The sequence below is a fragment of the Thalia democratica genome, chromosome 7 (assembly GCF_965202585.1).
Source record: "Thalia democratica chromosome 7, ktThaDemo2.hap1.1, whole genome shotgun sequence".
NCBI classification, from domain to species: Eukaryota; Metazoa; Chordata; class Thaliacea; order Salpida; family Salpidae; genus Thalia; species Thalia democratica.
Window position 1 is genome coordinate 54,159,459 of NC_139171.1, and position 13,678 is coordinate 54,173,136.

Here is a 13,678-nt window from a genome sequence, read left to right on the forward strand (position 1 = left end):
TTTAGTTTTACTCTAAGTTCTAATTAATTTAACATAACGAAAAAAGCTTATACGACGGTGAAAACTTGTTCATGTTTATCAAGTGTATTATTCGCCAACAAACAGCAAACTGGGGGGAATTAATAAAATTTTAATTAGCTTCCGAGCGAATAATTCCTAGTAAACAAACAGCTAATCCACAACAAATTGCTTTGTAGAGAAAAGAAAGTCGAACGTTTTTATATATTAATTCATTTATTTTATTGCTGATATTCAATCGTCGCCTTTGCATTGTTGAAGATAATCCAGTGTCTTTATGGCGATTTGACTTTGACCTTTGAAGAGTAAGCTGATTAAAAAAATGTACTAATTAGTTTAAAATTTATTTTTATTTCCCATTTCAAGCCGCTTTTAAATGTGCCTTACGCTTGACCTTCGCATAAAAGAAGGTTAATAAATAGTAAGTTCGTTTTAGTTTGATATGCTATCATGTTACATATGATAAACCAGCAGTAACTTTTGAGCTTAAGTTAAGCTTGAACTGTCTGTAAAATATTGCTCGATGGAATTTAATATATTCTCCAACTACCATCTAAAATAGAATATAACAGAAAAAGACCTCAAGCTAACTTTATTCCCTGTAAAACGATTAAACTTTATTCAATACTTTGTTTCTTAAAAATCGTGCACACACGTTTAGTTTAGATTTATTTTTTCATTATGAAGACTAAATTTATTGTATTAGAATAAAATATGTCAAGCAAAGTATTTAATAACACAGTGCGTTTAGTTTATGAATAATACTTCCAGAAACTATACCAACTTAGGTAAATGCGATTAAAAACCTCATCAAGTAGTGTGTGCCAGGAGTATTTAGTTTCAATTTGTATTGGAATGTGTGCAAAACATGTCAGAACTTATCCCTTCAAAAGTTATTCCAATATATGTACAACTTTTTGAAGTGCAGCTTTAAGTTTTCAAATCATTTATATAATATTCTGCTTTTTATTTTTATAAAATATATATTAAAATAATAATAATAACTTTTAAATATTTGAGCCTATGTATTGGGACAAACCAGCAATAATTTATTACTCTCTTTAACTTTAGTAAAGTTACTTTTAAAATTTTAATTAAAATGATTGACGTTTATAGTTTAGACAGGATATTCTAATTGTTTTAATTGCTTTTAGTAATTAACTGTATTTTACTTATTTGTTACGAAACGCTTTTATAAACTCAAAACAAACTTAGCTAGGCCACTTCAAAAAGTCAAAATATCTTAGATGATTGATTTATTGTTAGCACTTGCAGCATTCAACAAACAAATACTTTACTACTGCAGCTTCAGAAAACACTTGAAATTGCGATCACGTGCCACTATTGGCGCTAAGTGACGTCAAACGCGTTAGTGACGAAACAATGAAGCACGTGTGAGCGCATAATTGAGACAAAAAGTATTTCTTGTGCTACAGTGAGAGACTGGTGTCTGATGCTTGGAGTTTAGCGGGAAAAATTTTACTTCTTTGAACTTGCTTTCCACTGTCAAAGATTAATCTTGTATTGTTATAATTGTGGAAAAGTTTCTGCATTGTAGACGTTTATGTTGCAGTCAGTTTTTAAGAGCATTTAAAAACAAGTCAGCCACAGCAAATACCGCATAAATATATTAATAGTTTTAAATTTTACTACTAAAGATACAATTTCATCAATTTTTGATACAAATACAATTTGGAGTAAACTTAAATTAACGCTAAGAGACCAACATACTGTTACATTTTATTTGTTAAATGTATTTGTAATCTAGAAAGTTTTTAAATAAAATGAAAAAGTCAAGAAGTTGTATTAAGTATATAGTTTAGTCAAATAGCAAATATTGAAAAGTAAAATATTTAGTTTATAAAGTTTTAATTTTAAAAAGAACCATTTTTTTCAGATTATATTAAAATTTAACAAGTATTCAACAAAGCAGCTTTATTATGCTGCATAGCCGCAAGGAACTTGGTTAACAAAATTATGAACATCAAACTAACTTCAAATGTACTCCTGGTGATTTTTCTTGGACTCACCACCGTTATATCAGAAGTGCCTGACCCAATAAGTGATGAAGTTCAGAATGGTTCGAGTGAAGTGAGTTCTCACACGAACAGTTTGCTGTTGGCCGCACAAACGTCAAAGCACGGAAAAGGTCGCAAAACAAGAAGGAAGCACAAGAACCGACACCAAGGTATGTTGCTTTTGAAATAATAAAAATAACTTTTAATTTTTCAATCGCCAGTAAAAAGAAGTTATTATTGCCGATATTGCTGACATCATTAAAAGATTAAAGTTACTAATTGCGGAGTTAAAAGGCACCGCGAAACAAAAACAACGTGATATGCAGATGAACTCCCGCAAACCCGCCAACATCCCACGTTGTTTAGTTTGCCGCTCAAAATTGTTGCTAATTTTATGAAACGTTGCTTAGAAGTCGACTCTGTCGCAGTTGGCCACTTCAATTAGAAGACTAAAACTTTTAAACAAGCAAACTGAAACTTGCGATTCCCTTTAAACTTTCGCTGCGTTAAAGTTTATAAATAAATTTGTATATATATATATGGGTAGCTGTCTAAATTGCACGAGCGTACAAAATTACACGAGGGGACAAAATTGCACGAATGGTCACTTTTGAACGAAGACACTTTTGCACGAGTAGACAATTTTGCACAGAGACAATTTTATACGTGGTATTTTTTTAATATTAATTTTAAATTTTTCTATTAGTTTAATTAATTTTTTTTTATATCACTATCCTAGGTCGGTTAGTTTTTTTTTTTTGTTATTATTTTTATTTTTTTCTTTCTTTTTCTTTTTCTTTTTTTTTAACTATCACTGTTATCCCATAACTCTTACCCTCGGTCGGTAGCTTTTTTTTATTCATTTATTTTTATTTTTTTTACTGTTAATTTTTTCTATATTTTTTACTCTCGTGCAAAAATATAACTTGTGCAAAATTGATCCTTAGTGCAAATTCGTCTTCGTGCAATTTTGTTTCCTCGTGCATTTTTGTGCACACGTGCAAATTTGGCTTCATGTAAATTTGGCTTTGTGCAATTGTGTGCACTCGTTCAATTTTGTGCTCGTGCAATTTTGTCCCCTCGTGCAATTTTGTCTTCGTGCAATTTATACTCGTTCCCACATATATATGTGTTTCCAGTCCTTAAATATGCTTCAAGTTTAACTGATTGCAAAAAAAAAACTAGACACTAAACGTTAAAATAGACTGTTTTACCGATTTCTTGAAATAAAAAAAATAATTTAGCCCTAAGAAATCTAATTAGTCTTATTTTGCTAACCCTCTCCGTTTTGTTTTTAATATTAAGTTCACAACAACATTTGACAGTAACCATTAAATGATTAATAGATAATAACTTCTCATGATAAAATTATGTTAACGTTGGCAAATATAAAACGAATAATCGATTAACTGAGTCTCAACATATTAAAACCGATTACTTTTGTTTTTGCAGAAAATCAACCGATTAAAAGTCTTCCCGAGGATTTGCAAGTAGAAAGTTCTTACAGTCCGGGTAAGCTTTTACGATATTAAAAGATAAACTTAATTACAACTTTATCATTATCTTTATTAATGCTTACTTTGAGGACTGCCTTAGCACATTTACAGCTGCGTATTTTTTCATTATTTTATATACAGTGAATGCATTTACAAAGGTATCCACTTTTAAAGCCCTTTGAACTTCAAAATCTTTTGGAAATATGGTTATGTTGAAAAAAAAAAAAAATTTTGAAACACATCATTTAATTTTCTCTAACTCTTGTTTAAACTTATAAATATCAAACTTATTGTTTTGAAAGTACTAAGTTATACATTAATGTTGTTTTATATAGAATAACTTTATCTTAATTTCATAAATTCAGTTTTGTATATAGAAATTCCGTAGAAATAAATTTTCAACGACTTTATATTTAATAACTGTTAATGAGTTTCGGCTTTTGGTTTATAAGTAGGATTTAAGTGAACTAATTTTTGATTTAAAGCATTTATAGATACCATACATATTTATAAATTAACTTTATTAGATTTATTTTTGATTTCAAAGCTTTACATAGGTTTTCGCATTTTTTTTTTTAATACAAAATAATTTTATTTCTTTGTTTTTTACAGCTACTTTAATTTCATTAAATTTTAAACTACATTTTTAAGAAATTTATTATTTTCTATAATAAATTTTGTTTTATCATACATAATTCATACTTTAAATAAAAAAATAACAGAAATGATAAGTAATTCAGTGGACGTGTTGTACATGATAGATCGAAGCGCATCATCAGATGTTGACCTCATAAACACAAAACAACTTCTCCTCAATTTAACTAACTATTTTGATGTCGCTTACTACAAAAAAGTTATTTCCACTTCTTCCTTAATATTACTGTGTTTCTTTATTTCTTTTTTTAATGAAATTTCTTCGATAAGCTGTCTGATGTTTTATTATCTTAAAAATTTATACAGGTTAGAGTTGCATTGATGACATTAGATGCAGATAGAAAATTAGAGTTCAGTTTTAGAAGGTATCAGGACCAATACGGTTACGAGAAAGGTTTGATTAGCTTATGTATAAAAATATATAAAAATATATAAAATAATATATAAAAACTAACAAAGAGTTAAAAAGAGAAAGCTCTTTCATAAAAAGCTCTTTGTTTCAGAATTTTTTTTTTGCATTTGTTAGTAGTTTAAATAAAAAAGAGTTTATAAAGTCTTTAAGTATAAAATATTATCTTAATCCGTTTTTAAATAGTAGTTTTAACATTGAAATAGCTTTAAAACTATCTTTGTAAAACAACAAATACATATTTTTAGATTAAAAAGTTTTATCATTCTTATACTTTTCATAAAATTTATTACTTTTAAAACATAAGTAAAAAAGTATATGCTTTCAAATTGATTACTTTGAATGGATTTCAAACATTATATTTTCTAATGAATATGTTTTTAATCAATTTTACAGTACAAGTTCTCATTGTTAATCCTTACTATGTAATTTGTAATTTAGTTAAATTTATCAGCTTAAAATAATAAATATATTTTAATTCAAAATAGAAATAAGTCAAGATGAGTCTATTTAGGTAATCAAGTTGTAATTAAATAAATTACATAGAAGTGAAACTAATTACAAGTACAACATTTTTATTTAAAAAACATTTTTTTATTTAAAACTTCCTTAATTATGTTACACTGATTAATCATAATAACTTACTAATTAAATCATTACCAATTGCAGTAATTGCTATAAGAACTTGTACTATATTGTTTATTGAACGACAAAAAAAGTGCTTAAAATGTTAGGTCATAAGACCTGGTGCACGGAAAAAACTTTCGGTTATCGAAAATTTTCAGTGCGAATAAAACTATGCATATGTTTGATAAGTAAATATTGTGTTTTTTAAGCTTCAAGCAAACAAACTTAAAAGTATAAATTGTCTACTTCTGTCATTCACAAGGTATATTTCTTTTAATAAAGATCTGAGTGTAATAAAAAGGTGTACTAAACAGTACTGAACTTTTCTGTAACTTGCGTATGTACATACATACTTATGTATTTTTTTATTCAAATTTAACACATTTTAAATGTTGTTGAGTAATTTAAATCATGCAAATTGTACTTAAAAAGTTTAATGCAGCAAAAAAAACTTAATAGCTTTGAGCTCGTTGCAATGGAGAAAGGATTTGAACAACAGGGTTGGCAGGTCGCTTCAGTACGCATACGACGTTGTACTCGATCCGCTAGGTGGCCACTCTGCCAGGTCTAATGTGCCGAAAGTGGTCGTTGTCGTGCTGGGTTCCGCATCATTGGACGCCGTCGGGGAAGCCGCTAGGAGGCTCGTGTCGCACCCTTACCTGGTTACCGTTGCTATTGGTTACGGTCACGTCAATCAGGTACCTACTAGAAACTTTACTCAAAAGCTATATCTAACAATTTCAATAAAAGTTTAATATTGTGTTGAAAATGACATTCATCTATTTAGGCTTTATTGTATCAAAGTTTACTTTTAACTTTTGATCTTCGTATTTTAGCTCACAATAATAGCAATAAAAATTTTGCTGAAGCATTTAAAGTGATTTAAACTTCCGTAGCGAGGTTAAAGTTTGTTTAAAGCAAGAAATTTAACAAGATTAAAATGTTAGAATTTTTGAATAGCAGCTTCTTAACAGAAAAAAAAACGTTTTAATCAAAATTTGTTTTTTCAAGGCATAATTAGCAGCTTCTAACTTAAACTCGCAATTATTTAATGGGAAACTGAATAAATTTTAGCTGGTAATTCGTATTTATTATCGACATTGATTTAAAAAAAATTCCTCTTTCCGCGTTGCTTGAGCATAAAATCGCATTTGAAGAAACACAGCAGACTGGTGAATTTTGTTGGAATTTTTTAATTACCACTGCTGTTTGTCTCTCATGTAAAACCTCTGCGATTTTAATCTTGTTAAGTTTATTATCAGTTTTCTGTACAACATTTGCGCACGTTCGACACACTGTTAGCATCAAACTGTGACGTTTGTTTCAGAGAGACGTGCAAATAATCGGAGGGTCACAAACCGGCATCGTTTTTGCTGATTCAGCAAATAATCTGGGACAGGTTTGGAAAAAAGTCCATTGGATGATGGTCAACAGACTTAAAGGTAATTATTTGTATGTTTAGTACGAGGAATTTGATGTTACATCGTATGCTAAACAAGTTTTAAAACTATTTTTGTTATTAAAATTTATAGTATTTTAACTTCAAATATAATCTTAGAGCATAATTATCTCTAGTCACAGCTCATTAAAAATAGAAATCTAATTAAAATTTGCTTAGTCAAAAATATTTAAAGGTTTATACGAGCGTCCGCTTCAGCCTTTGCGAGGGTTTAAACTAGGCATGGCTCGTGAGGACATGGCCGAGTTGTCATGGAAACGACCCAAAGACCTGGTCAACTACTATGTTGTCAGGTACAAACCGTCCAAGATGGGTCGCGTAGACCATTACAAAAATATCACTGTACCAATCGGTCAGTTAGATGCTTGCTTTTAATATGTTTTTTTAATGATTTAATTTATTTACCAAATTTTAACTGTCTTTTCTTCTTAGACTTACCTGATTATTATATAAAAGAGCATTAACATTAATTATATTATTTATCGTAATTCAAAAATTGCCAAGTTATAATTTGACACCAAGGACATCTATTGTAATTAGTTAAACTGCTAAAATTACCAAAAGTTTTTAGCTGAAAGTTTCTTACTGTATGATATTTTGTGGTAAGGTACATATATATTTTTTAAGTGGATCTATTTTATGATGATTCAGGTAAAAAATTCATGAAAACCAGTCTATGTAACATAACTTTTGTATAAAATATATATTAGGTAGATCATTTTTGTAGTTGTGTGATAATTAATTAATAGATTTGAAAAGACTGTTAGTATTTTTTCACAGATTTTTTTATGTTAAGTTGATTAAAAATTATACGCTACATACAATCAGGTCAAAGAAAAATTAATCTTCTTAAAAAAAAACATGGTTCAAACATTTTATTTCCAAACAAAATAAGGTCGAGAAGACAGAGTGGAGCTGATAAATTTGGAGAAGACGGAGTATCAGGTGCAGGTGAGAGCTTACGGAGTGAAACAAATTTCTCCAATGCAATCCTTCAACTTCAACATGATCTGTGCCGGACTCCGAGCAGACGTCCTCCTACTGTTTGATACTTCAGCGTTAGTATATTAAATGCCTAACAATAAGAAAAATGCATATATTGGTATTTATGCTAAACCATGTGAATTGGTTTTTGTTAATGATATATGTATCCAGATTAGTTTTAAGATTTGTTGTAAATAATTAAATATTCATATATATATTTTTTTTTAGTTTATTTTTTGTTAAAACTTTTTTTAAATAAATCTCTTTTAGCCATTAACTTAAAAACTTAAAATAACATTGCATGTTCTCTACTCGTTTATGTTTTAAACCACAAACATATTGCATATTAAACAGGTTGACTGCTAACAAATTCAAGGATGTGAAGCAAAATTTTCTTCTTCCATTCGTCAACGGATTTCTGATAGATGCGGGCAAACTGAGCAGGGTAGGCATCGTTCTGTACGCCGACGAACCGAGATACGTCGCTCCGTTGGCTGCCTTCACCGACAAGAGTGACCTCCAGTGGAGAATCAACGAACTTGAGTTTGTCAATCATGTAGAGTTAAATTAATTAAAACCTTTGTCAAAAACCATAAAAAGTTTAAGCATTGTGAAATGAAGTAAATCATTTACTGTAAGAAATACAAAGTATATTATTTCATAAGAATTACATCAATATAGAGTCACATCTGTAGAATCTACACACTCGTTTGGTTACGCATTTAAAAATTTTTAAATATAGAAACAATTAAAAAAAAAAAGTTTTCATTTAAATTATTTAATGTAGTAAAAATTTTTCAAAGTTTTTAGAAGTTTCAGGTTTTACCAATTATGTTTTTTACCTAAATTATCAAACTTTAGGTATTTCTAGGTTTTTACAGGTTTCCAGGATCTTTTGGCAATGAAATGATAATTTCAAGAAATCAAATGTAAATATTTTAATAAACATAGGAGTTGATAGACTTTAAAGAAAAAATGAGATTCTTGCATTTTAGTTTGTGCCTTCCACAAGGGTTCTGCTGAAATCTATGGCTTTGCTTTTTATATTTTCAATGTTTTAGTTCGTCTATTATATGGCTCTAATACCATGAAACTCAAGTTTAATCTTAGGCGAGCAAAAAAAAAGTAGAGAAAAAAGGTTCTTAAGGGCATAAACAACTTTATTAAAACACTTTTCACATATATGTGCAACTTAAATGAGAACTATTTTTTCAAACAAAAAAAAATGGGAAAGACCCAAAACCGTATTAAATCAAAAGCATTATAAGAAAATAGTCAATATGGTAGACATATTTGCTTCCTCTTGTTTAATTACGTGTTTTTGTTAAGTTACGCAGTTTTTCTGTGGACACAATGAGCGTAGATTTGCGAGAGCTGACTGTATATTATAAAAAGATCAAAAATAAATTGGTGTTTACTCGAACATACATTTTATACGCGTTTGTTTAAGTTTAAACTGTCATTGTATTGATAAAAGTGTGCTATATTTTATTATTTCTAACATTGAATTATGTATTTTATAACCTAAAAAATTTTAAACCATTTTTTTTTCATGAAACTATAATAAAAAAAATACTTGGAAAGTTTAAATAAGTCAGCATAAGAAAAGCTTGTTCAAATAAAACTTTCAGACAGTTTTGACGTGTTTCAAATAAACATGCGTTGAAAATTTGATTACACGATAATTTTCAAGAAGCCTACAATTGAAATAGTTTTTACAACAGAACCATTCATTATAGAGTTAGCAACACAGTTTAAGGCTCAAAAGATATATGTAAGACTGTAATAATGGTCTATAAAGTTTCTTTTAAAATTTCTATACATTTTTAAAATAAAATTGTCAGGAAATTTTGTTTAAAAAACACATTTAATCTAAACTTTAGAAGTCTTAATTAAAGGCTAAAAAACAAAAAAAAAGTTTTTAATAATTTTTATAATAATAAAAGTAAAAAACTTTTCTTAATATGTTCTAAATAAAAAACAGTTTACAACTTTTGCGTAAATGGTAGGTAAGAAAATAACTGTTATAAGTTATAAGTCCTACCTATAAACAATAATTATTTTCACAGCCACGACACGGGCAAAAGGAACACTGGGGAGGCTCTGCGGTTCGCCCACTCGAGGGCGTTCGAGCTGGGGAGGAGAAAAGTGCTCAAGATGATAGTGGTTGTGACTTCGGGGAAGTCCGAAGACCAATACCAAAAGCACATTGAGGTGATTTCATGAAAACTTTAACTTTTTTGTTGAACTTATCAGCTGCTTGTATTTGCTGGCACAAGGGCGCTTGTTGATCAGCAATCAGCAGGAGAATTTCTCAAACGTGACTTATTACTCTTGAAAATATTTTAATATATTTAATGCGTGCCTAATGCGCACTCTATTGCAGTGTTTGTTCGAATTTTATAAAGTTTCTGCCGTTCTACTACTAAGCCTAAGATAAACCGATTTTCAGACGAATACGACAGACGATTAGAGCAGCTTTAAAACTTTTACAAACAATTAATTTGAATAGATAACGTTTTAATTTGTCTTGTCTACGCCAGAACTTGTTTTGTACATAAAATACTTAAAATAGCTGTAACAAGTATAAAACAATATCTTTATTGTTAAAATGGTTTTAATTAGTATTGACTAAATGTTGTTTAACCCGCGCCTTTCAAACTATTTTTAATTTAACTGGCAGAACTATTCTATACTTGAGCTCAAACTCATAATAAATATAATCCATCATAATACGGGGAGTAAATTATTAAACTGCATACCTATGAAAAATTATCTTACTTCTATCCAGATCATTTTTAATTAAGATTTGGATGTTTAAATGAATGAAATAGTTATTAAAAATGTAAAACTACATTAGAATTACATTACAATAACTTATATTTCTTAAGAAATCGCTTAAGCTGAAAGCATGGTAAAATTTTTCAATTAATCTGTCAACGAGAGCGACTTGAGAATTGAGATAAACAGTGCTTCAATTAAACACATGAACTAACTACCTGTGAAAAGTACAAGAATATGAGTTTACAAAAAATAACTTAATTAAAACTTATTACTGTTGCTTTTCATTATATTTTTAAAGTCCTTTAGAACTTTATTTTCCTTTAAAACTTATAAAAAATAACTAAATTACAAAAGTCTGTTTTCATTAAAAAAAATTAAAGCATCCACACTAAAATAAAATAAACAATCAACTCCAGTTTAAATGACTTCAAATGAAAAATCCCCCACACAGATATTGAAGAAGGAGGGAGTGGTTGTGGTGCACGTGGGAGTTGACATGGACACGAGCGAAATGGAGCGATACGCATCAGTTGACGACCTGTACTTTCCGGTGAGCTCGTACAACGAACTGGAACACGTGCAGATGAACGTGGCAGACACTCTGTGCTCACAAGCATTCAACCATTACGAAACAGGTCACTACATTACTAATTAACTTAGTCACTATGCAAATACTTTAAAGCTTATATAGAAGAGAGTTAATATTAAAGTTATGTTTTAAAAATAAAAAAAAATAAATAACTGTGTGTAGTTACTTTTTTTGAACAGTTATTTTAAAATTTAACACAAAACAAAAAGTTAAAAATTTATAATTACATAGTTAAATATTTTTTTTTGTTAATAAGAATTTTAGTTAAGACATTTTATAAACACTAATTATTCTTTTTAGAAGTAAAGTCAATATTTACTTAAAACCAACGGTAATTTATATACATATATATATATATATATATATATATACCACAGATGTTTTTGTGTTAAAACTTTATTCCGACTAACGGCGTTTCACTGCTCTAAAATAAATTTGAGAACAGATCTACGGAGTCTCAAAAAAAAGAGAGTTTTTTAGACTCCGTAGATCTGTTCTTAAATTTATTTGAGAGCAGTGAAACGCCGTTAGTCGGAATAAAGTTTTAACACAAAAACATCTGTGGTATATATTCCGATAAGCTTAGCTTATCAGGATCTCCATGATTTAACGCCTTTTAACATTACAAAATATATAAATAAATATATATATATATATACATATAGAATTAAATTATTTAACTTGATAAATCAAATCTTTCACACTGAGCCCACCTTAAGGGCTTTAATAAAAAGGTTTATTTCAAGATGTAAAACTCAAAGGACTCGAGTCCTTTGAGTTTTACATCTTGAAATAAACCTTTATATAGATATATATGTATATATATATGTATACTTATTTATCCACTACGTTGAAGAGTTTTAAAGTTTTCAAGTAAAATTTTATAATTAGATTTTAAGTTTTTTTCTTGATATATAATTAAAACTAGTTAAGGAATTGCGAAGGTAGTAAATAAAACTGTTTAAACTGCTAAATGCTGTTTTCAATTGGTTTATTATATTTAATCATACATGTAAATATAAGCTAATCTTTACTAAAAGGTCATTATCAAAACAGTTTGATAAAATATGCAAATTATTTCCCAAGTTATCAAAATTAATGAACCTTATTTTTTCATTTACTTAGAAGCTACTTATCAATAAACAATTTTAATTGTCTCTAGTTTATCAAAGAAGTATATGAAAAAAAAAGACTTTATTTCTATAAACAAATAGCTTAATAAAATTAATTAAAAAATAATAATTTTTACTTTTTACAATAAAACTAGATTCATTTAGTTCAATTTTTTGTCGCTGACATTGATAAACTTAGTTTAGGTAGACTTAGTTTATGTTTAAAACTTTAAAGTAAAATTTAATAACTTTATAAAGTACAAATCAATTAAAAATTAGTTTAATGCTTCACCAAAAGAAGCTGTAGTTAGTTGTTGGTAGAAATGTAAAAAAAAAATTATCAAAGGATAACTACAATATGTACAACTATGAGTAAAAATAATTAAATTGTGGTAGTTACTTTTTACTTAGTAAACAGAAGCTAAAAATAATATGTTTCGTGTTCTGTAAAAAAACTTCTTACTTTTCAAAAAGTGTATGTGTAGTTGTAAGCTCAGTAATGAAACAAAGTATTATAAAAAAAAACAAAAAAGAATAGTTTTATATAAGCTTTTGTTGAACGAAAGCTGAAAAATCCTAAAACTTCATAAAGTTTCTAATAAAAATATGATGTTAAATTACATTTTTACTTAAAATTGAACTTTGCTGTGGTGGCCTTTTGGTTATATAAAATTTCAAGTTTAAAAAAAAACTTAAACTTACACAGTATTTGTAAGTTCATGCTCAACAAAAAGTTTATTATAAGTATGTATAAAATGCTTTAAAAAGTTGTTTATTACAAAAGTACTTACAGTCTGTTTATAACTTTTTTTCCGATCCATTCATTGTATAAAATTATTAATTGACTTAAAATAAGGAACTTTATTGTCGTACTCTTACATCAACAAAAAATCTTTTTAAGTTTTAAAACTAAAGCTTGTAAAGTTTTAAAATCAAATAAAATTACTTTGAACACATCAAAGCAGTTGTGACATAAGTGACATGTCTGATAGTTGAATAAAATTTTTAGCCTCTTGTGTGAGTAATTCTAACGCGCTTCAAAAAACCTGAGCGTCTGAAAACCGAACAAAAGTGGCGTTGTGCGTTTTCAACACAATTATGACGTCACAATACCGAAATAAAACTACGGTTTTTAATCGGATTTGGCGGGCTTCGAAGTCAATGATTTTCGTCGGTGCATATTAATAAAAGGCGCTAAATAAATGTCACATTTATAATAACACCCTTAGTTTTTGGCTTTACTAGGTTAAAACAATAAAAACAAGGTTAATTAAGAGTTAGCGAGGTATGAATGAACTTTGGTCAGGTTCGTTCGTAAGTAAATGACACTATCTAGTTTCGTAATCATTCTGACGTCTGTTGAATACTAATGATGAAATTTAAGTATAAGTTTACGATTTAATGTAGATATTCCTAAAAGTGTTATTAGGTTTTTTATAAACGTTTCACGAGAGATCAAAGCTTAGATTTAAAAACTTTTGTACATTATGCGTAGTCTTAAAACGTTTAAATGTTTCATCAAAAAAGA

At 28.3% G+C, this 13,678-nt stretch overlaps 1 protein-coding gene across 4 annotated transcripts in view; it reads left to right on the forward strand.

Annotated features, from left to right (window-relative positions):
• Positions 1-1,919: 1,919 nt before the first annotated feature.
• Positions 1,920-13,678, forward strand: part of LOC145840195 (collagen alpha-1(XII) chain-like) — a 33,808-nt gene continuing 22,049 nt past the window's right edge. For all 4 annotated transcript variants that reach the window (XM_082947365.1, XM_082947366.1, XM_082947364.1 and 1 more), the window contains exons 1-11: positions 1,920-2,206; positions 3,489-3,548; positions 4,255-4,385; positions 4,493-4,580; positions 5,682-5,920; positions 6,550-6,664; positions 6,857-7,033; positions 7,577-7,739; positions 8,020-8,208; positions 9,735-9,879; positions 10,901-11,084. In XM_082947365.1, the coding sequence (XP_082803491.1) occupies positions 1,996-2,206; positions 3,489-3,548; positions 4,255-4,385; positions 4,493-4,580; positions 5,682-5,920; positions 6,550-6,664; positions 6,857-7,033; positions 7,577-7,739; positions 8,020-8,208; positions 9,735-9,879; positions 10,901-11,084 (1,702 nt within the window). In that variant the 5' untranslated portion in view covers positions 1,920-1,995. The remainder of the gene's footprint in view (positions 2,207-3,488; positions 3,549-4,254; positions 4,386-4,492; positions 4,581-5,681; positions 5,921-6,549; positions 6,665-6,856; positions 7,034-7,576; positions 7,740-8,019; positions 8,209-9,734; positions 9,880-10,900; positions 11,085-13,678) is intronic.